The sequence below is a fragment of the Ruditapes philippinarum genome, unplaced genomic scaffold (genome assembly GCF_026571515.1).
Source record: "Ruditapes philippinarum isolate M1 unplaced genomic scaffold, ASM2657151v2 ctg147_1_1_1_1, whole genome shotgun sequence".
NCBI lineage: Eukaryota > Metazoa > Mollusca > Bivalvia > Venerida > Veneridae > Ruditapes > Ruditapes philippinarum.
The window spans coordinates 433,315-459,315 of record NW_026863615.1 but is presented as its reverse complement, the minus strand read 5'-3'; the positions used below and the strand labels follow the sequence as shown (position 1 = coordinate 459,315).

Here is a 26,001-nt window from a genome sequence, read left to right as displayed (position 1 = left end):
ATCTATATCAAATGAACACAACTGATATCAAAATATCAACTTAAAGTATGACTGCCTCTCAACATTGGTCCCAGGTTTAAGCCCTATAATATCAGTTGTCAAGGCAATTTTTCTCCATTTTAAATGTGAGAAGTGTTGTGTATAATAAAGAAGCAGCTCCACCTCCTGCTGGTATTTATCACCATTAATTTATTCTATTTTGTTTGTTTATTCTGTTTTAGGGCACAACAACACAGTCTAGGTCATCTTGTCCGAAACAGGAAAAATAATTAAGGCTAACTTGGATGTTACCAACTATAAAGCAACACCTGGGGCCAAAACCACATCACCTGCTAGAGCTACAAGATGCATAGACTCCAGTAATTCCAACCCAATTAGTCACTTCTTATGATCATGCAGGGTTGCAGAATTTCTGATGCCACAATGGAAAATTCATTTTATTTTATTGGGCTTTTAAAGTCACATTGACACTATAATAGTCACATGACACCTTTGAGCTTTACTTGGAGTAAAACATCTCTGACACCCTAATTTTAGTATTATTTCAGGTCAAAAGTGAGGATCTGAGCAGAACCACCAACCTATGGATAAGGTATGTTAAGACTCTGGTAGAATTCCAACATACAATAGTATGTACTTAAATGGGCAAGTGATTTGAAATCAGGGTCCTATATCACTCATCTAGATATACTGGAATTCAAACATTAAAATACTACTTTCTTAGTGCATGACAGTCTCCCTTAACTAGGAAATAAATCTCAGTATTTATGAGGTTGTTTACACAGTGTCAGAAAGTTTGTAGGATCATCTATTTGATCCATGAACATTTATCTGTCAGGACAGACATAAACTGCAGGGAATAAAGTACACTAACAATGTGCCAGATGATTTACAAGTCTTTCACATATAAACCATCTCCAATCATTTTGTCAATATTTGTCTTTCTTTCATCTTTACGTAAGAAACTGGTTTTGGGAATAAAAAATATCAAGATTTCTTAAGCAACTATTGAAGTACTTTAAAATGCAGCTCACTCTGTGAGTTAGAATGCTTGTTTGACAAGTAACGTATCATATGAATTGAATAACTGACAGGCACTCCTGAATGCCCCATATAACAAGTGCTTAAAATTATTCTGATTTATAAATGAACAAGTTTGTATCTGTAATTTCATTTTTTTGTACATAATTAAGTACAAAAAAGTGCAAAGGGAGAAAAGACAATGCTCCTCTAAAATACTCTTTAGTCCAATTTTAGTCATTTAATAAATAAGGGCAAAAGAATTAATTACAACTAGAAATGTATACATAGGTACTTATGCCCTGACCTTATTTCTCCTTTCACAATGGCATATCTACATACTTTGACCTTGACCTATGACCTGTTGAACTCAAAATCAATATGGGTCATCTAATGGCTATATGCAATGCCCCTTTCAACTTTCATAATCTAGACATGGTAAATTCTCAACTTGTAATTGAATAGACAAGGATTTAACAAAGTATCACTGCAACATAAATGAGCCACTTCACAACAAAACCAACATAATGGGTTTGCGACCAGCATGGATCCAGACCAGCCTGCGCATCCGCGCAGTCTGATCAGGATCCATGCTGTTCGCTTACAAACCCTATAACAAGTAGATAAACTGATAGCGAACAGCATGGATCCTGATCAGACTGCACGGATGCGCAGGCTGGTTTTGATCCATGCTGGTCACAAACCCATTATGTTGGTTTTGTTGTGACGTGGCTCATTAATACTTACACAACTACAACAGACTATAACAATAAGAAACCCCTCTATAGCTCCCGCCATACCAACAATCCATGTCATACGGATAAACAACAACACTCCGAAAATATTCTGTATACATGGCAAATATACACCAAGTAATGTTCCTAGTCGAGCCTGAAAATATACAACAACATGGCAAATAAACACCAAGTAATGTTCCTAGTCGAGCCTGAAAATATACAACAACATGGCAAAAATACACCAAGAAATGTTTCCTAGTCGAGTCTGAAAATATACAACAACATGGCAAATAAACACCAAGTAATGTTCCTAGTCGAGCCTGAAAATATACAACAACATGGCAAAATACACCAAGAAATGTTCCTAGTCGAGCCTGAAAATATACAACAACATGGCAAATATACAACAAGTAATGTTCCTAGTCGAGCCTGAAAATATACAACAACATGGCAAATATACTCCAAGTAATGTTCCTAGTTGAGCCTGAAAATTTACAACAACATGGCAAATATACAACAAGTAATGTTCCTAGTCGAGCCTGAAAATATACATCAACATGGCAAAAATACACCAAGAAATGTTCCTAGTTGAGCCTCAAAATATACAACAACATGGCAAATATACAACAAGTAATGTTCCTAGTCGAGCCTGAAAATATACAACAACATGGCAAAAATACACCAAGAAATGTTCCTAGTCGAGCCTGAAAATATACAACAACATGGCAAATAAACACCAAGTAATGTTCCTAGTCGAGCCTGAAAATATACAACAACATGGCAAAAATACACCAAGAAATGTTCCTAGTAGAGCCTGAAAATATACAACAACATGGCAAATAAACACCAAGTAATGTTCCTAGTTGAGCCTGAAAATGTACAACAACATGGCAAAAATACACCAAGAAATGTTCCTAGTCGAGCCTGAAAATATACAACAACATGGCAAATAAACAAGTAATGTTCCTGGTCGAGCCTGAAAATATACAACAACATGGCAAAAATACACCAAGAAATGTTCCTAGTCGAGCCTGAAAATATACAACAACATGGCAAATATACAAAGTAATGTTCCTAGTTGAGTCTGAAAATATACAACAACATGGCAAATATACTCCAAGTAATGTTCCAAGTTGAGTCTGAAAATTGCAACAACATGGCAAATATACTCCAAATAATGTTCCTAGTCGAGCCTGAAAATATACAACAACATGGCAAAAATACACCAAGAAATGTTCCTAGTCGAGCCTGAAAATATACAACAACATGGCAAAAATACACCAAGAAATGTTCCTAGTCAAGCCTGAAAATATACAACAACATGGCAAATATACAACAAGTAATGTTCCTAGTCGAGCCTGAAAATATACAACAACATGGCAAATATACTCCAAGTAATGTTCCTAGTTGAGCCTGAAAATATACAACAACATGGCAAATATACAACAAGTAATGTTCCAAGTTGAGTCTGAAAATTGCAACAACATGGCAAATATACTCCAAATAATGTTCCTAGTCGAGCCTGAAAATATACAACAACATTGCAAATACACACCAAGTAATGTTCCTAATACACAAATAATTAATAACATAAAATAAAAGTGCAGTAAAAATGAGATTAATGAAGATAAAAACTTTTTCCATATACTAGTAAACCATACTTTGGGAAAATGGCAAGTGAATGTAACTGGATGATATCTATGTATAAGAAGTTGAAAATCTACTTATGATTATATGAATTTAGATGGATGCAATCCTTTGACAAAACATGGCAACTGTTTAGCCTTGAGAAAAATTGGTACAATATACATTAAATGGCTCCACGTCTTTAGGCCTATGTAAGAAAGCTGCACTCAGGTTTTATACTGGGAACATGCATATAAACTATTTTCTGAATCCAACTATATTGCAGCTAAATCAACCAATATCCTGTATCTTCTGATGTCAAACAATTCAAAATACATGTAACAAAACTTATTAAGTTGCCAACTTTTTCACTTTCCTTATTTCACTTAAAAATAGTGGTTCAACAAACTTCTATCAAACAATTTCTTGGAATCAGGTCTATGATTCTAAGTAAACAGATGTTAGTACAAAATTTCTTCTGAAAGTATGGTTGAGTTAACAGGACAATCATCAATTATTATCAGACTTAACCTTCGGGTTTCTTTTATTAGAATTAACTTTTATTGTTTTAATGAGGTGTCCGGTGAGTTTATATTGTACTTCAGTATCTTCAGACTGTGATTTGATTCACATTTAGCATACAACCAAGCCGACCTGGCCGGCCAGGACAAATCAGCAGGCTGACAAAGTCAAATATTGCAGGATGGTGAGTGGGTGCTGAAATTTTGCTTTTTGACATTGAAATACCCTTGAATTTATAACAGATGGCTCAACATACAAAACAAAGATACATCATTACAAAAAATTGAGCAGTTAATGGTAAATTTGGAAGAAAACAAAGATCATACATCTTTTCTTGGAGAAAAACACAAAAAGTGTATCTATCTTTATCTTTTGAGTGCAAAAAGAGATAATTAGGTGCATTCCAGTCAGTTTAACAGCAATAAAAAACAGGTGTGATACGTAATAGTATATATATACTGTTCTCATTAATTATGTTTAAATAGGAAACTTCTAACATAGTTACATCATTCTACATTGATGGTTCAAATTTGTTCTTGGATTCTAAAATATATCTCTGAATGGGTGGTAGTTATCAAATAATTTAGTTAAACAATGTGCCTCGTCATAAATATTTATCATCAACACTTCACATTGTTATGCTAACAGATTTTGATACCAAATCTTCAAGCTAGCAGTAAACAACAAGGTCAGCTCAGTGCACCCTAATGATCTGGTAAGTCTAATTTTTAAAATGAACCAGTCATTTGTAACTCTAGCTCCCCCCACCCCTGGGAAACAGCAAGGACTTTGACACCACAAAATTTCTGGTTAAGGAATGTGGTCAGTCAGATATTAAGATGCCTCTGTTAGGCTTCATCTCTACCATCTTTGGTCACCAAAATAAAAACACTACATTCACCCTGCAATGTGAGGACAGAAAGGTGGTAAAAAGTTGGCTCATGTCTCCCAAAGGATGATGTCAGTTTTTACAAACAAGTCTCATATTATGTAATAAACAATAAATTATCAATAAAGGCTGTTACTCTACTTTTCTTGTTTAGCCGAATCTCAACATCCCCTGAGCTTTGATAAAAACCAATTCCCATATTCTTATGTCTTGCCAAGTGTGTGTTTTGATGGAAGTATTGAACTATTTGTTTACAAAAAGTGACTAAATATACATAATATCCGGTACCCTGAGGTTATGCTCTTAATTTTTGGTTAAGCAGCTGATATTAGAGCTATATTTAGACATAATTTTACCAGTCTGACTAATAAAAAGTATAATTGTCTACAGTCTAATTAACTGTTATAAAAAAACTAAAATAATTAAAATTTTGCCACAATACTAGAACATGTTAAACAATTATAATATATACATAAAGCTTAGTTGAAGTCCATTGAAGTGTCTTTGACAATGAGACACTGTTAGCTATATATCATGAATTGGTCATATTAAAGATGTGCTTTTCAAAATGCCTTTCTTAAACAAATCATACAGAAAGGCATTGTATAAGAAATGTACTTCATATACATAACGCAACTCGTCAAGTAAACATATATATATGTAAATGTAATAATGGAATAACATCTCACAGCATGTCCGTTTATAATTGACATGTCTACTATCAGTTACTGTGTCTAGCACACATGAAACCTCCCAGGATATCTTCCTTCATCGATATCAGTAGAAAAGTCAATCACGATATCAGTAGAAAAGTCAATCATGGCTAATTACAACTTGTGTTGACCGAGGCCACACAAACTAAAAGCACAAGCGTCTTTGTATACACAAGTTAATGATACATTGGGACCTAAATAAGGGTATTTCAGAGGAAATTGTTATACTCAATTGGGGACCTAAATGGGACCTAAATAAAGGTATTTCAGAGAAAATTGTTAACTATTTGCATATATTTTGTCTGTTTGTTTCTTTTAAACGTAATTGACAGAAGGTAAAGTGCTAATGGAAATATCTATCCTAAAAGTCCTATTCTTATTTGTCTCTTATAGAAATTTGATGACATCTTAAAAATAAAAATTTGCCCAAAACTTCAAATATTTATAATCTAAATTCCTTCATTGTAATGCAAATAAATTATATGTCTTAAGACTATCATAATTTCCATTAAATCTCTTATGATATACATTCAAGAACTGAAAAAAAGATTTATTTTTTCACTTTTTTAATGTCAGTTTAATTGAAAAATAATGTGTACTTAGATGTTCAGTAATCAAGCCTACAGTCTTTCTGAGGTTGAAACCATACTTCAAATCCAGCCCATGCAATATTTCAGAACAATTCAATAAAAATATAAAAAATAGTCTCAAAGGTTATAGTGAAACATGCAATACTGTAAATATTTTCCTTAGTGTACAAGAAGACAGTAAACAATACAATCTTGCCTTTCTATTAGTTACTAGCACTGCAGCAGTGTTTAAAATATTAATACAAAGCATTTTATCTACAATCAAGCAGACCAATTTTTCCTGTTTGATTTATTGTTTTCCTGATGAGGTAATTTCTTTATCAAATTGCTTACTAACTGCTGGTAAAATAATAGTGTTTTCTTTTTGACGTGGTCTTAAGTTATACACTGTTAAGGCCAAATAGCAAAAAAGGTCAAATGGCAATATTCTGGAGAAGATCCTAGTTGCACCATTGTGCATTGTTACTGGTATAAAATTGCTAACTAACTACTGGTAAAAGTAACAGTTTCTTTATTTGGTTTGGTCTCTTAAGTCGTACACTATTATATTCAAATGGAGACTTCCCAGCTTTACTGACCAATGACCATGTGAGTCAGAACCATAAGGTGTTCAATAGGCTTGAGTGGATAGCTTCATCATATTAAATGATGGTCATAAGGTGTTCAATAGGCTATCAGTGGATAGCTTCAACTTATTAAATGATGACCATAAAGTGTTCAATAGGCTATGAGTGGATAGCTTCAACTTATTAAATGATGGTCATAAGGTGTTCAATAGGCTATGAGTGGATAGTTTCAACTTATTAAATGATGGCCATAAGGTTTTCAATAGGCTATGAGTGGGATAGCTTCATCATATTAAATGATGGTCATAAGGTTATGAGTGGATAGCTTCAACTTATTAAATGATGACCATAAAGTGTTCAATAGGCTATGAGTGGATAGCTTCAACTTATTAAATGATGTCCATAAGGTTTTCAATAGGCTATGAGTAGAAAGCTTAACTTTCCTCAGCAGAATTAGAACCAATAGCAGTAAAGGGCATGAAGTGATCATTCTAAGTCATTAACCTTAAAACCAATTGGCAAAAAAAAAGAAGTTTTACCTTTTTTTAGTGGTGTACAATATTAAATCATTACCACCAGCAATGTTCTATTTATATCACATATTGTGATATACTTGAATCATTAAAATATTTCACAGTCAACAACATCATATTTTCAGAGCATAATGAGCAGCTAAATTATGGACAGGTGTTGAAATAAACCACTGCTATTTTCTGATAATTTCATCAAGATAATTTGTAGCTATTTGAAATTTATTACCTTTGCTTGTGTTTTCTTTCTCTCGCTAGTATTTGGTTCTATTCCTGCATGGTAATTTGCCAGTCGATTCAGGAGAGCCGATATTTTACCCTGGTGATGTATATCATCCTAATGCAACAAAAACAAAACATGTTGTAAAATTCATTTTCTATGAAAATTTATCATATGAAAACTTGATGCTAAAGAACAAAACATTTTGTAAAATTCATTTTCTATGAAAATCTTACAAATAAAAACTTTATACTAAAGATACCTATGTATTTAGTTTTAAATATACAAATCTATATAGATAAGTTGATGTCTTCCTAAAATGTGCTCGGGGAGATATACAGATAACCGTGGCCAAAAGGTTAAGGTGTCTGCCTCTCATTACCCAGGGGATCATGTATTTGAGCCCTTCTGGGTCACAACCATGTTTCCTTATTTCACAGCATGCAGTACTCAGCAGGAAGTTAACTTGACAGTTATTCAAAATCAATTCCAAGCTTATACAAATAATATCAAGCTTAAATAAAAATGTTCTAAATAAATCTGTGGTAGCTAACTAAATCTAGCATCAATACTTTCTAAAGCAGTTCATCGACAGTTGCAGGAACTACAAATTTAACAAGTTTATCCCATGGAATACTAATATATCTAAATGACTAGTACAGAGTCTGACCAGACAATGCCAGTCTTCTGATAAAGAGTTTAGCCATAATCAAAGGAATTACAACAGAAAACTGTAAACTTTGATTATTATCAGCGATTCTTATTATATCTTAACTAATCTATTTCAAAATTACTTTTTTTATTAACTAACATTGTGAAAAACAGTAACATTTAATATTTTTTTCTGTCATTTTCAATTGTTCATGGTAGGAAACAGGAATTGTTCTACCTTGTGTTATATTTTCATCAAACCTTAGTTTGTATATTGACATTAGTAGAACTTTATCTTCAGACTTTATCTTTATTCTTCCCAGGAGGAAAATTTCAACACCTAGGTTGTTTTTAGCTAACATTTATGGATTTACCATTGTTATATACTTTTATAATTCTTAACTATATATTGAATGAACAAGCTCAGATTACTTCTGTAAGTTCTTGCAAAGTAATCTGTTTCAATAAGACATAACACAATCAAAACAGCTACAATAATCATTTCAATTTGATTTGTCCACAGCCTTTATAGATTACCAGCAACAATTAACTCTTGACATTTACCCACAAGATTACCTGAACATCAATGCATTGTTCATTTCTTTCACAACATATTCCACAAATATAAACAACAACAAATGTTTTAACAAACATTTCAATTTTATCATCATGGAAACCGAGTTTTGTAAGTACCACATAACCTTGATATTGACCTTTGCATGTTGCTTAGCATTTGACCTTGACCTTATGAAAGTAGAGTGCTTGACTAATCTCTGTGCTTGACAGTAAGACAAGAGCCTGAATAATGTTGAATATTCTAAGTTCAAAAAGGGCCATAATTCTGTCAAAATCCATGTTAGAGTTTTGAGCCTTGAAAAATGACCTATTTTTATAATGCTCTCAAAAATGTATGTGAAATTTCAACCCCTTCCATTCAGAAGTTATGGACCAACATGTGATACTGACCTTAAAGTGAGTACAATATATCTCTCCCTATTTATTGAAAAGTCAAGCAAATTTATAAAACTCTTTATCCTTAATCATTCTAAAAATGTTTTATATTAATGGATTTGTTTACAATGAATTTAGAGAAGTCCATAACTATTTTAAAAGGTTTCAATATGAAACAACTCAATCTGAGCAGTCAACTTCAAAGTCTGCTCTAACTCTTGAAACAGATATTGACATTGGTATGTTTATCATCTATGTTACTCTCCTTAACTCAAATGGTTACAGTCATTTCTTCAAAACACAATACTCTAACAATTTGAGTACGAGAATAGCATAGATGATAAAACAGACCTATGTTAGTATTATAAGGCCAGGACTATCTGAACCATGCGCTTACAATGCATTTTATTTCAAATAATCAACTTTGCCCTTAAATTTCATGTTAACAGAATTTGGAGGAATACTTTAATAAATTTTTAATTTAAAGAATACAACCAATTAAAATGTATACCTCATACAATGCCATTTGATTAGAATAGGAAGATGCTCGTGATAGTTCATCAGCCAGGGCCAAATACTGCTGCTCATTGTGCTGGGACGTATCATCTCCTGAAAATAAACATTGATATATGTATTTTATAAAAAACCAGACATTTATATAAACTGATATCATCTTATTTAAACATGAATGCTAAATTTATCACCATTATCAAAAGAGGATATTAATCTTTTCAAAGAAATATTAAAATAATTATATTATGAAACTTTTACAAAGAATTAATTCAATTTATTTCGTTCTCAACTCTACATAAAATTATAACTTCTGAAAACTTGTTTTTGCTAAAACTGATCAGATTTATTTCTAGCATCAAACAAGGAGATGAAGAAAGTCAGGCATGAATCTGTAATCTTTAAAGGGTGGGAAGGAGATTTTTTAGTGAGTATGGGGAAAAGACGGTCATTGGGGAGTGGAGAAGAAAGAGGATCAAAATCCTTTATTAATTTGAAACACATTTTTAGATAAAAATAAAAAACTTATCACTCAAACGAAAACATTTTTATTTGAAAAAGAGCTATGTTAGATTATAATACAACAAATCTTTTTTGCAGTTGACAAATTGCATTTTTAAGACTGTTCAAACACATTCTTAACAGCCCTGAACTGATAAAGACATATCTAAGCAAATAATTATGAAAAAAACCCAATACCTAAATTATGTGCATGCCAATTCATATGACTTAGAAATGAAATGTCATAACAAATACTTCAATTTTCTAAAATCTTTCAAAAGCAAAGCAAATTATTGATTAAGTCAGGTGCAACTATTGCACTTAATATGAGTTTTCAAGTAAAATCATGCCCTGTAATTATCAAATAAGTATCACATTATAGCCTGCAAGAATTGCTAATTCAAAAACTTACTAAATTAACTCAACAGATACTAAAAATCATGGAAGTTGGCCAAATCTATATAAAACTTGTAAGATATATCAGCAAATTGATATATACATGTACACTTTAATTACATCGTTAATTAAGTGCAATCATGCAACAAGATATTATTCTGGTTCCTTTAATTCTGCCTTAAAGAATTTGAAACTTGTAATTTCTGACACTTTGAAATTGTTTTCGGCGCATACAGCATGCATATTTTGCATGTTTTATGATTGGATATTCAATTACAAAGAATTGCAAGAAATTCTGTAAATGCATTATCTATCCATGTACATAAAATACCAAAGGTAAAATATTGTTATTTTGTTGATTTTTCCTGGAAAATCACTTAAATATGTGAGGTAGAATCAATTATTAAGCCTGAAAGAACATACGCTTTACAAGAAAGCTTATATTATTGCCGAAAGATTCTTAGATATGTTTCCCAATTCCAGGTTACCAATATCATTATTGAGGTATTATACTATAGAACATCAAGGTGTGTAGGCCTGAACCAAAACATATTACAAACTTACTGAAGCTTAATTTTGAATTAACACTTACAGAATCCTATAATGTCATCCAGGCACATTTTATTATCATTTCAAAATACACATTTATCCTGCAGTTCTTCTAAAATTATTAACTTATTTGCTCCAATTGTTTGGTACTTTACTACTAGTATCATTAGAGTAAAGTAAGTCATCCCTACGTCAAACAAGAACACCGCATGTCGTGTTCACACTCGTCTGTTAAAAATTCTAAGAAAAAAAGAGGCATAACTCCAAAAATATTGTTTTCAGAATTACGTCCCTTGTTTAACAACTGCAAGTATTCCAAGTTTCATATTGATAACTTTTTAAAATGGTTTGAATAATAGGCTGAATTATAGTTTTTTGTATGACAACAACGAAGATGCTGCAATCATAATAGCTCGAATTTTTCTTTCGAAACAGACCAGCTAAAATAACCTAATTTTCATCAATCAACGTTTTTTGACACAGCTAATTGCAATGACAAAAAAAGTTTTGTTTAACGATGATCCAAAGAAATAGCATTTATTGTAATTCATAGAACTTAACGTTAGCGTTTGTTAACGCTAGTCTTAAAACAAAAAAAATACAGAGAAAAGGATTAACATATTTTTCAGTCAATTTATTTCTCTGCCAAAACAGCTGAAACCAACATTCAAAAAGGAAATAAATGTCAAAATCTACAAAGAAATCAATGAGAAAATGCCAAATTGTTAAATCTTCCCTGTCTATTTTGATACACATATACAAACTTCCTAGTTCAATAAACTTGTTCAAAATCTAACTTTAATATTTATCTATTCCACTGCAAAAAAATGTATTCATTAGTTAAATTTTTGCATTGTTTTTTTTTTCACTAATCAGTACCAAGTCAAACATATACAAACTATTTAAATATTAATCTATTCTGTTTAATAAAAAAAATTCATTAGTTAAATGTTCGCCTTTTTGTTTTTTTTCACTAATCAGTACACAACAACATTATGTAAAGGTGATGTGACTTACATATTTCAGACATGCCTGTCCTCCCATTCATTGATATTGACAAAGATTAAATTTTTTTTTTCATTTTTCTAGGAAAAATTCATTAGTCCTTCAAGGAAAAAAAAAATTTACTACAAAAGATTTTTGTTCTTATAGAAGACTTCTCACTACTTGTAGTCATGATTATTTTTGGCTATTTCTAATAATTTATTATTTCTCAGTCAGTTCAGTGACTAAATTTTTTAGAGTAGTTTGTCCTAATGAAGGTCAATTGATGACCGAAACTAGTAGACTAAATAAATTATTGTACAACAATTGTCCGGTGTTGATGTGTATTACACTTGCACCCCTCTTATACTGTCAATTATATACATTTCCAAATATACAATTTTCCCGGGTTTCAAAACATTCTGAAAACTTAGGAAAAAATATTTGTGGAGAGAAACAATGTTGTTTTTTTTTGTCTATCAATAGTCTTAATGGAATTTTAGATTGTTGTTGAAGTATTTTGTTTTTGTTTGGTTTTACAGCATACCAACACAATATAGGTCACATGACACTGAAACAGGCAAGAATTTGGCTTACCCGGGGTGTTACAATTTTTAAGCATCACCAGGCGTCAAAACCACCTCACCTGATGCATTATTAAGGCTACAGTTATTTGGACCAATTTAGTGGTCTGTTAAGATCACACAGAAATAACAGTGGCTGCAATTCTGATGCCTCTGACATTACTTTTAAATTGTAGTAAAGGATAAAGCCCTTATAAAACCAAACTGACAGTACATTTTGCTTAGAACAATTCCTTGAAAACGCAGCTACAAAAAAAGGACATGACAATTTTCCTGTATCAGCATCTTGCCTTTAAAATCACTTAAACGTTCATAAATTATTCAAACTATCCACCAAAAACAAATTTAGTGACATAATTTAGCCAGTGAGAAAGGTGTTTGCTAAAATCTAATATAATTCTCTTTCACGAAGAAACAGATAGCAAGCTTGAAGATTGGTTTCTATAATATTTGTTAGTTTTAGATGCATTCGTTGTCTGGAAACAGATTTTATCTTTATTCTATTAGAATAGGAACAGAACTGCACAATTTAATCACTTCCAACATGGTAATAATTTTGTCTACTTAGTATTGATATTTGCAGGGGGTGGGGTATGGGGGAAATTACTTGATGTTTTATGCAATCTGACACTTTTGTCTCAGCTATTCAATAAAGTACCTGACAATTCATAAGAAAATGTCAGAGCACACCTGAGAGTATAATAAAACACAAAAGATTAAATAAGTTCTTGCAACTTCCTTTTAACAAAACCAATGAAACAACACTAAAATGTGCTGATCTTAAAAAGCAAACCTTCTTATAATTACACTAATACAACTTTAGGCAATCAAGGACAACTTTCCAAGCACTGTATGATGTCACATGTACTTTATAATGGCAATCTTGACACTTCAATAAGAACTTTTTTAAATAAATCAACCTACAATCATTAATCTGGCAAAAGCAAACAATTTTTTTAAAAATTGACTTACGAAGCACAATTTAAATAAATAAACTGCAAAGGCTATCAACAACAACATTGCTCTTTAAATAAATGGACTGAGTTGCCAGGGTAATCAAAAAGAACTTTCCACGTAAATGTAATGTATTCTTGATGGCAGACAGTGTGTTAACATAACTGTACAGGAAATTGGCATCTTAATTACAATAATGGACATGACATTGGAATCAACACCTATTTTAAGTTAATTGACATGAAACAATTATTGGCAATCCCTGTTGCAGCAGGTACAGACATACTTTTAGACAATCATTTGGCAATCTCAGACCCCACTATGTGTAGTTCAATACACTTACATTATAGATTAAAGCATTAAACACCAAACAATGCCAAAAATCACTATACATTATGTAAGTCTGCAAGTTTATTCAGACAATTACATAACACTTTCAGGTATCAAACAATTGAACCACAAACAAAATATCTCAAACAAAATATACAGGAAGATACTACAGACGATTTTGTACCAAATGCTCAATCTGAACAAACAACTCAACCTTTCACAGAACCTATATGCTCATACAATCTATACAACATAAAATGAAATTCCATACAACATGTTAAACTTGTCTACATTTATGTACAAGCAGTCTGTAAATAGTGCATGTAAGTCGGAAATATAGTGTTTAATGGGCAATAAATTTCAGGAAGCAGCTAGCTAGCATTAATCAATCGTTCAGTATAGTTATGTCAGTGTAACAGTACCTTTTTCACTGCTGTATTCTTATATTGAATAATAAACTATAGTCCTAGTCTTTAATCTAGTATAAGAACTTTTCATTATCAGGTTAAAAAGTGTACATTATCAATGTTGAAAGTACTAGAGTTAGATAGTCAGCAGTGAAGAATATGAAAATATGAACAGAATGGATATTACTATAGATATCTCAAAATTATCTAAACTTCCATCAGAGATAGGAAGTGTTACTACAATTTAGAATGTGAATAAAATTCTACAACAATTAACAAAATTCTGATTCTCCAATCAAGGTGCTTCTTTGTAATTGGCCTGACAATTAACATATGAGCCACGTCACAACAAAACCAACATAGTGCGTTTGCGACCAGCATGGATCCAGACCAGCCTGCGCATCCCCGCAGTCTGATGAGGATCCATGCTGTTCGCTATCAGTTTCTCTACTTGTAATAGAGTTGGTAAGCGAATAGCATGGATCCTGATCAGATTGCACGGATGTGCAGGCTGGTTTGGATCCATGCTGGTCGCAAACGCACTATGTTGGTTTTGTCGTGACGCGGCTCATATATACTTTAGAATAGAACTGACATCATTTAAGTCACTAAATTAGTCTCCTATAAAACCAACCTTTGAAACTCGGGTCCAAGTTCTTTTAAAAAATTCGGCAAAGATGAGATGAAATAACAAATATAATTATTATAATATGTTATAATTGTTATAAAATAATGATATAACAATATCTAAAACTCCCAGACTTTTATTTTATATATTTGAATTTATTGGCACAAGCTTTAAGTGGTATTAAATCTGAAACACAATGTGTTTTAATCACTATGAAACCAGAAGACGATTAAGACATCTGTAACCTTGGAAACAACTAAACAATCTTAGTAACAGTTAAATATTACTATTTTAAAAGAATATGCTACCATATCCCCTTACAATCTAGTAAATTTAATTTAAATTTTCAGAGCTATCATATTACTTTATAAAAGTCTTGCTATATATAGCTGTATTTGTGTGAATCATACCATCGAAAAACAACATTTAACTTGAATAAACCAGTACTGACAGCTGCTATACAGTATAGCAGTCATATCACTGCTGATTTCTATATTGATTGTCTAAAACAGTAACATATACACCTGTCCAAGACACTTGCTACTGCCTTCTTTATTATCTATTAGATCATCTACCAGCACGGATACTTGTAGTGTTTTACTGTGGGAAGTCTACAAAGTTATTCAAGTACAAGTGTATGAAACATGTCCGAAATCTAGGACATAAAACAGATTGAGAGAATTTTTATTTTATCCTACATGTTCCGCACCTATCAAGATCATTAACAGAAGACAACTATAGCTTTAAAGTATCCACTCAAATTTCTAAATATAAAACTCATTTAAGCTTCTCCAATATAGAATTACAATTATAAAAATAACTGTAAATAAATCTTTACCTGCAGAATAATAAAGATTAGGAATAAAGAAAGTTTTTACTGATAAAAACATAATGAAGAATTTTAGTGTCATCACCTTCCTTGTCGTCTGCTCGTTTAAGTCTCGTGATCACATGGTCGCCATTGGCTGTTGTCACGGTGATAGTTGGTAAAAGTTCTTTTTTATGAGGACTCTTCTGTTGTTCAGGTGACACGTTACCTGATGAATGTTCCGGTGAGGTATTGTCTACAGTCACCTCTTTACCCTCACTCCCCGAGGACTGTTTATCCTCACTACCCGAGGACTGTTTACGAGGGGTGTCATTACTGGCACCTTGAGGTAAGAGAGGCTCTAATGGAATGTTATTTTCAACCGGTACCTCCTCTATACTAAATTTCTTCACCATTTTTCCCTTTTCTTATTTGAAATCTGTTAATTCACTAGTATAATTATTTACCAATTTTCCAACATTGTTGTTTCTTCAACTCCTTTATCTTCAAATAATCCTAACATCAATTCCCCTTCATAATAATATCCAATACACTTTAAATTGCATAACTCCTCCACATACACAAATATTTTTATTCCTATATTCTTCCTATATTTTACTTACTAAAACAGAAAAAAAAAAGTTCAATAAGTTTCATTAACATTATTTCAAAAGGTAACCTATAGAATAACAAATTTCAGAAAATCACAATTTAATAATTCGCAAATTATTTTCCCTATTTATTATTTAAGTCACATAAATCCAATATTTTCCTCATATTATTCTACTATTACCTATCCAAATCAACCAGACACACAAACACACACACATCAACAAAACTATTTTACATCTTCCTCAATAATAAAACTATAAATCGGTAAATTTCCCTGATAGTAGAAAAGAAGATATATATATATTTATTCAGTGTTACATAACAATTTCACAAAACGCCATAGAAAATCAGGCTTCACACCATTATTGTGAAATAGTTCTAAAATTCTCGGAGAAAACTGCAGATAAAATTAATCCATCACTGGGAGCATATGTATGACTTTAACCATAGGAAAATTACATTAACTACTTTTCTTGCCAATTTTACTATTTTTTTCTTCTTTTCCAATAAAAAATATCCCTACAAAGCTTATAAGATCACTGAAAAGCAAAAGACTGGAAACGACTTAAAATACTTCATTGCGACTTAAAATACTTCATTGCATATTTATCTATCTTAAATAAACAGAAAAAAAATTCAAAAATGAACATTACTATCCATGACACATGATATGACAGTCAAAACACATTATAATTTATATCCCATAATCTATTAATTCTTCACGATGAGGACGATTTTTATTGATATATACTTTTGATATTAAATAAATTTTTTGATATTTGAACTCAAAACAAGAACAGTAAGTGATATATTGCATAGGATAAATTAGATCCATCGTTTATTAATGAAAGGGTATATTCTTATCTTATTAAAGAAAAAAATAATTAAAATTTATCACAAAAATTAATTCATTAAGATATACATTACCAGAATTTCAAAAAGGTCCAAAACAAAAATGTACAATTTAAAAAAATTATCATTAAATATTAAAGTAGCAACACAAGATAGTCTGAAATAATATTATTTATCAAAATGTTTAGTGAAGTTTTAAATTATTGTCCTATTGTGTAAAATTGTTTTCTTTTCAGAAGCTTAATTTTCTACAATGTAACTCACAGCAATTAAAATCAATATCCAGATTAAACATCACCATGTCTGTTAATGAATTAACATTTTCAGCTACTTTAATTTTATTCCACAAGAAATATAAATAATTGCTTTAATCCATGGTGATCTAACATTTAAATCTGTGTTTTATTTAAACAGCCAAAATAACCAATTCACAATTAAACTAAGCCATGCCTCTTTTAACTCCCACTCCTACAATAACATTGTAACAATGCAACAAACTTTAAACAGTTTCCAAAACACACAATGTCCTTTTAAAAACACAGGAATAATCCAACCTGCAACAGACTCTCTTCCTAAAATAAATATCAACTGAAAAACTTCACCTTTACAAAACAGCACACTAGCACTAATTACTGCACTGGAGAACACTTTAGTATTAACTGGTAAAATATTTCTGTTACCACACTATTTTGAAAAATCATCTTATTGATTGTTTAACAAGAGGTTATCACTAAATCCTAGAAAGTTTACTATCTTTTCAGTAATCAACACTTAATTTAAAAATAACTTCCTTCAAATTAAACCAGACTGGCAGACAAGCCGGTTCTCCATAATTTTATTGCTGATAATACAAAAAAAAACAAAACAAAAAAAAACTATGAAAATGATGATTTTTGTATTCTCTCCCCCAAGTCATGAGTGTTTTTATGTATAACCATGGCAACATTTTACCCAAATTTTATCAGATATAGGAAGACAATTTCTGATTGTTATCTAATATATGAGTAAACACACCTTCACCTTACAATACTAATTTATAACACTTGTACACACTGTCTGAGCCAACCTTAAAATACTCAATCTTTTAGCACTCTGAACTTAATCAAAGCTGAATCACTTAAAATATTCAATTAAAATCTTAACATTCAAATATTTAACTTGATATCCAACATCAGAGAATACATTTTAACTAAACCAATATTCTATTACTATTTTTAGCTTAGCACTCCTTTTGTTACTATTTATAACTAAGAGCAATTAATTTGTTACTATTTATAGATATATTACTTTTTTAACCATTGTGTCATTTTTAAGATGTTTATTTCATTGTTTATAAACCATGTACAATGCGATTGACTCATCAAATATAACTTGGCAGAAAAAAGAAATCATAATTTTCTCTATCCTAATATGAAATAAAACCTAATGACATTTAAATAAAAAGCATTTTGATGGTTTTAATGTCAAAGACAAAACTAAACTTATAATAACCTCTAAACTGGTTTATTCCACTTCATATTAATTATTTCATGACACTTTAAAGTTCAAACAATTTCATCATATCATTAAAAATGTTTTCTTTTTATATAATATGATTGAAAATAAAGGTCAACTAACTTAGCACTCTTGACATAGAAGAAGCTGTTCTATCAATGTCTAATTATCAGGTCTGTCATCCAATTTAATGACTAACGATTATGACAAAATATTACAAGAATAGATACACAGTTATACATGTAATATTGTTATCATTTATGAAGAATAGGCTATCATATTATGCTTAGAATTAGGAATCAGGCTTGCCAGTCCAGACATGCAATATCCTTTATTAATACAGGTACTTTTGCACAACATGAGCAGTGTGATCAGAGGAAATGCAATACATCAGCTCATGACACATACTATGTAGAGCATAATCTAGATGCCACTCAGGAAGTGCCTTTGTGTGCTTAAGGTCAAAGATAATGAAGTGTGTTACTATGACAATTCCAGCTTATCCCATTTCAGATCATGACAGAGCTTCTACAAAAGTTGCCATGTTTGTTATGTTGGCTTCTTGGAATCTTTACCCCAGCCTTGGTATTTGTCTAGGCAGTTCCAAAGACTCTGCGAAGAGTCAGTTTTGTTTCCACTAACCTCATCCGTTAGCCCACTCAAACTACACCTGAGGCAGTGGTTCTGATACAGAGTAATTTGTATGCATAGTCTTCTTGAATGAAAACCACTTTCAAACAAACTTGTATAGATCATTTGTGTGGTTACAGTGAATGCCACAAGGCACATTTAATAAAGGTGTACAGTAATCCAAGTTGATGCTGTGTTCTGTTATTCATGCCTAGAAGATCACAAAATTGTTTGTTGGTTGGTTGCCATCTGTCTTCTTACATTTAAAATTAATCTTTTCCATTCATTCTAAAGTTTCAATAAGGTTGAATACATAAAGTTTAACATACTTGTATGCAGTGCCAGATGAAATTCTACTGGTACATCATTTTCAAGACTTGCACAGAAACAATTACCATCATAAAATAAGCTGTACGCACATGTGGGACCATTTAATACAAACGTATGAAATTTTTTAGAAAATTTAAGATTTTAGTACAGTTTTCTAAAGTTTGACTTCCTCAAAACATTTTGGTTCAGCTTTAACTCTAACATCAATCTCTTGCAAACTTGACATGATGCTGTTCAAAAGGTTTGGAGCTTTAAAGCATTAAACATGTGCAATGTATTCAAGAAGTACAAAATTGTCACATAAACAATAGATTCAATGGTTTCACTTCTTACAGGACATTATAGTGACTTCAAATTTGAATGTCTAATATTTTTCTTGCCATATATACAAATTCTATATACTTATTTTCACAACAAAATCAAAATTAATGTTCTTATCTCTTGACATTTTTGCAGTATCTTGGTACATGGATTTATTTTTCAAGTCTCTGTAATTGTTACCATTGACTGTTCACTAAATCTATCCTACTCCTGACATTTCAGCTGTATACTGGTATATGTACCAATAAACATGTCATCTATAATTCCATTTCATTAAATAAACTTCTCCCTTTCTCTTGACACTTTGGCAGCTTTTCTGACAATATTCAATATAATTTTTGCTATTCAATTCAAATAAAAGAAATAAACAACACTCATTTTGTTCTAAAGGACTTTTCCAATTACAGTTTTTACACCATTGTCCCAAAATTCAATTCTATAAAAATGGAAGCTATGAATACTTAAAGAAAAAAAAACACTATAAAACATCTGTTTTTTTCTTTTACATTTTTGCTGCTGAATATTTCAGAGCAAATATTTCTTTGCCTTATTTTTTTCAATTTCTTAAAAATAAAAGTCCATTGTTTCAAAACAATTAGGTCTTTACAACATAGATTAATGTTTTTATTTTATAGGAATAAACTAACTCATGTCAGCAAAAACACATTGTGTCCCACAACCCTCAGAGAGTTGTTGTTTTTTTTTTGTTTTGTTTTTTTTTTTTGGGGGGGGGGGGGTTGGGTTTTTATTCACACCAACACAGTAGAGGTCATATGTTCCAACTTTACTGCTGGAGGAAGACCTCAGGTACCCTTATTTCAGGCATGAACAGGCACCTGTTGTCTGTTTAAATAACCACTTTTGACAATAGTTAAAAATAGGAATAACTCTAAAAATATAGCTTTCAGAATTATATGCCCCCATAGCCCCTTGCCTTACAATTGCCTCTGGTCATGAAAAGCAACTTTTCCAATTTGTACACAGATACCTTTAAAATTGTTTGAGTGATAGGCTACATTTTAAATTTTTGCTTGATAAAAATGACATTGCATTAGAGATTTTCTTTGAAACAGACAAAAAATTAAGCTGAATTCTGCAATCAAGACAGACAGGAACCTTTTTTTCCTACATGTACTGCCATATTGCAATAGGTTGAATTTATGTCTGAATATTTCTTTTAGGTTTAACTTTTGATAAAGTAACTAAAATTTCATTTGGTTTATTGTGGTTAACATTATTTCTGTTTTACTTCAATATCTCCTTTGTTCTCATTAAGTATGCTTTAGTTTCTTATTCTTACAAAGTCTATCATAATTATGTTAGTTAATTATACTCATTGGTTCAAATAATGTTATGTCTGTTAAGTGTATTCCGTACATTATTATTATTATATGCCTAGATAAATACAATTTATCTTATTCTATTTTACATTGTTAAAGGTGATGTTGGTAGGTGTATTACACCACCTTCTAATATTGGTGTTTCTACCTGCAAATTCCCAAGAACAACATCCATATGCAAAATTATTAAGTCCATTATTCCTTTCCAGCAAATCTAAACAAAAAAACTTCCCAAACTACATACCAAATAATCATGTTTCTTTGAAAAAAAAATTGTTTGCATTTCATAAAATACACTACTATATACTTGTTTCCAACACATATAAATCATTTATTGAGCCAGAGTAGGGACTATCAACATGGGACAACAGCAGTTACTTGCCCTGTTTAGAGTAGAAACTATCAACAACAGTTACTTGCCCTGATCAGAGTAGGGACTATCAACAACAGTTACTTGCCCTGATCAGAGTAGAAACAATCAACAGCAGTTACTTGCCCTGATCAGAGTAGAAACAATCAACAGCAGTTACTTGCCCTTATCAGAGTAGGGACTATCAACAGCAGTAACTTGCCCTGATCAGAGCAGGGACTATCAACAGCAGTTACTTGCTGTGATCAGAGTAGGGACTATCAACAGCAGTTACTTGCCCTAATCAGAGTAGGAACTATCAACAGCAGTTACTTGCCCTGATCAGAGTAGGGACTATCAACAGCAGTTACTTGCCCTGATCAGAGTAGGGACTATCAACAGCAGTTACTTGCCCTGATCAGACTAGGGACTTCAAACAGCAGTTACTTGCCCTGATCAGAGTAGGAACTATCAACAGCAGTTATTTGCCCTGATCAGAGTAGGGACTATCAACAGCAGTTACTTGCCCTTAATCAGAGTAGGGACTATCAACAGCAGTTACTTGCCCTGATCAGAGTAGGAACTATCAACAGCAGTTACTTGCCCTGATCAGAGTAGGGACTATCAACAGCAGTTACTTGCCCTGATCAGAGTAGGGACTATCAACAGCAGTTACTTGCCTTAATCAGAGTAGGGACTATCAACAGCAGTTACTTGCCCTGATCAGAGTAGGAACTATCAACAGTTGTTACTTGCCCTGATCAGAGTAGGGACTATCAACATGATCAGAGTATGGACTATCAACAGCAGTTACTTGCCCTGATCAGACTAGGGACTATCAACAGCAGTTACTTGTCTTTGATCAGAGTAGGGACTATCAACAGCAGTTACTTGCCCTGATCAGAGTAGGGACTATCAACAGCAGTTACTTGCCCTGATCAGAGTAGGACTATCAACAGCAGTTACTTGCCCTAATCAGAGTTAGGGACTATCAACAGCAGTTACTTGCCCTAATCAGAGTAGGGACTATCAACAGCAGTTACTTGCCTTAATCAGAGTAGGCACTTATCAACAGCGTCTTGCCTTAACAGCAGTTACTTGCCTGACCAGCAAGTATCATCAGAGTGGACTATCAACAGCAGTTACTTGCCCTGATCAGAGTAGGGACTATCAACAGCAGTTACTTGCCCTGATCAGAGTAGGGACTATCAACAGCAGGCCCTGATCAGAGTAGGGACTATCAACAGCAGTTACAGCCCTAATCAGAGTAGGGACTATGTTACTTGCCTTGATCAGAGTAGGACTATCAACAGCATCTTGCCCTGATCAGAGTAGGGACTAGCAGTTACTTGCCCTGATCAGAGTTAGTAGAGTTACAATCACTACAGCAGTTACTTGCCCTTATCAGAGTAGGGACTATCAACAGTAGTTACTTGCCCTGATCAGAGTAGGGACTATCAACAGCAGTTACTTGCCCTGATCAGAGTAGGGACTTGCCCTGATCAATCAACAGCAGTTACTTGCCCTAGATCAGAGTAGGAACTATCAACAGCAGTTACTTGCCCTGATCAGAGTAGGGACTATCAACAGCAGTTACTTGCCCTGATCAGAGTAGGAACTATCAACAGCAGTTACTTGCCCTGATCAGAGTAGGGACTATCAACAGTAGTTACTTGCCTGATCAGAGTAGGGACTATCAACAGCAGTTACTTGCCCTGATCAGAGTAGGGACTATCAACAGCAGTTACTTGCCCTGATCAGAGTAGGGACTATCAACAGCAGTTACTTGCCCTGATCAGAGTTGCAGCAGTTACTTGCCCTGATGAGAGTAGGAACTATCAACAGCAGTTACTTGCCCTAATCAGAGTAGGGACTATCAACAGCAGTTACTTGCCCTGATCAGAGTAGGGACTATCAACAGCAGTTACTTGCCCTGATCAGCGTAGAAAACTATCAACAGCAGTTACTTGCCCTGACCAGAGTAGGGACTTCCATCAGTTACTTGCCTAGATCAGAGTTAGGGAACTATCATCACAGCAGTTACTTGCCCTGACCAGAGTAGGGACTATCAACAGCAGTTACTTGCCCTGATCAGAGTAGGGACTATCAACAGCAGTTACTTGCCCTGATCAGAGTAGGACTATCATCAGCTGTTACAGCATAGTTACTTGCCCTGATCAGAGTAGGGACTATCAACAACAGCAGTTACTTGCCCTGATCAGATCAGAGTAGAAACAATCAACAGCAGTTTCTTGCCCTTATCAGAGTAGGGACTATCAACAGCAGTTACTTGCCTTAATCAGAGTAGGCACTATCAACAGCAGTTACTTGCCCTGATCAGAGTAGGGACTATCAACAGCAGTTACTTGCCCTAATCAGAGTAGGCACTTTCAACAGCAGTTACTTGCCCTGATCAGAGTAGGGACTATCAACAGCAGTTACTTGCCCTGACCAGAGTAGGGACTTCCAACAGCAGTTACTTGCCCTGATCAGAGCAGGGACTATCAACAGCAGTTACTTGCCCTGATCAGAGTAGGGACTATCAACAGCAGTTACTTGCCCTGATCAGAGTAGAAACAATCAACAGCAGTTACTTGCCCTTATCAGAGTAGGGACTATCAACAGCAGTTACTTGCCCTGATCAGAGTAGGGACTATCAACAGCAGTTACTTGCCCTGATCAGAGTAGGGACTATCAACAGCAGTTACTTGCCCTGATCAGAGTAGGGACTATCAACAGCAGTTACTTGCCCTGATCAGAGTAGGGACTATCAACAGCAGTTACTTGCCCTGATCAGAGTAGGGACTACTATCAACAGCAGTTACTTGCCCTGATCAGAGTAGGGACTATCAACAGCAGTTACTTGCCCTGATCAGAGTAGGGACTATCAACAGCAGTTACTTGCCCCCGATCAGAGTAGGAACTATCAACAGCAGTTACTTGCCCTGATCCAGAGTAGGGAATATCAACAGCAGTTACTTGCCCTAATCAGAGTAGGGACTATCAACAGCAGTTACTTGCCCTTATCAGAGTAGCAACTATCAACAGCAGTTACTTGCCCTGATCAGAGTAGCAACTATCAACAGCAGTTACTTGCCCTGATCAGAGTAGGGACTATCCACATGGGTCAACAGCAGTTACTTGCCCTTATCAGAGTAGAAACTATCAACAGCTGTTACTTGCCTTTATCAGAGTAGGGACTATCATCATGGGACAACAGCAGTTATTTGCCCTGATCAGAGTAGGAAACTATCAACAGCAGTTATTTGCCCTATCAGAGTAGAAGCAATTCTATGCATTGCATAGTAACAGTCAAGGTAGGAGCAAGACAATTATTGGATATAATGCCACTCAGATCTATTGATGTTAAGAGTATTACAACAAATTCTTGCAGTTTTTGAAAATTACCTAGTTTCCATCAGTTCTTAAACGTCTTTGATTATTTCTTTGTAACAAGACTAGTGTATGTTTTATATATAGTAGAGGAAGAAGCATTTAAGTGACATCATGCGGCTTATCTATGCCCATCCATAGATCCGACTGTTCAGGTAAAATTCAGAACAATTTTACATTTTGTCATATTTGTTTTCAATTCTATATTATAAACTTCACATGAATAATCAATAACCCCCTGTGACCCACATTGATATCTGCAAATATCCGTCTTAATTTTGCAGTAAAATTCAATTTATAACTAGAAATGTGTCCATATATAGGACACGGGTGCCCCCACACTCCACCGATTTGTCAATCTTATGTTTGTAGGTTAAATATTTTATTTGGCTACATGTGCCCAAGTTGAAAACTAAAAATCTTTTATTAAGTAAAGGGCAAATACTACAAATACTGAATAAATCCACAAGAAAACCCCAAGGTGTATAAGTGCACATGCTGACCAACATTCCGGTAATTTTTCAGACCTACAGGTCATAAACTTTTTGAGTTATGTGCAACACAAGTTAAATATTGTAAATTTTTACTAAGTCAAGGGCAATAACTCTAAAAATACTAGAAATATCAGCACGAAAATACCCAGGTGCACATCAACACATGCTGAGCAACATTCCTGTAAGGTTTCATGACTCTAGGTCAAATACTTTTTTAGTTACGTGAGACACAAGTTGAAAATTTTCAGAGCAAACCTCCTTTACTGTTGTTACTAGTTACTGTATATTTAGGTGCTCATTGACCGCTGTTACAGTGACCTTCTATCAGTTCAAAATTCATTTCTTTTGCTAATACTCTGTGGAAATTGCATCGAGGTAAATTGTACTTTGTACTTCAAAATAAACTCTTTAAGGGCATGACTGCTGACATTTCCGGGGGTCTGTACTCGGCATCAAAAGCTGCTTTTTGTGTCTTAACAGGCGCACAGACTCTCATTAAAATCAGTAATATTCTACCCAA

The 26,001-nt window shown here is 33.2% G+C and overlaps 1 protein-coding gene across 4 annotated transcripts in view; it reads right to left on the bottom strand.

Annotated features, from left to right (window-relative positions):
• The window catches only part of LOC132722731 (solute carrier family 12 member 6-like), a 101,449-nt gene that overhangs the window by 50,253 nt on the left and 25,195 nt on the right, over positions 1-26,001 (bottom strand). For 2 of the 4 annotated variants that reach the window (XM_060707269.1, XM_060707270.1), the window contains exons 1-4: positions 15,773-16,632; positions 9,527-9,624; positions 7,423-7,530; positions 1,768-1,911 (exon numbers count right to left, since the gene is read on the bottom strand). In XM_060707269.1, coding sequence (XP_060563252.1) covers positions 1,768-1,911; positions 7,423-7,530; positions 9,527-9,624; positions 15,773-16,082 — 660 coding nt within the window. In that variant the 5' untranslated portion in view covers positions 16,083-16,632. Of the gene's footprint in view, positions 1-1,767; positions 1,912-7,422; positions 7,531-9,526; positions 9,625-15,772; positions 16,633-26,001 lie in introns of those variants that run through there. The other 2 variants (XM_060707271.1, XM_060707272.1) reach the window with 1 other exon arrangement.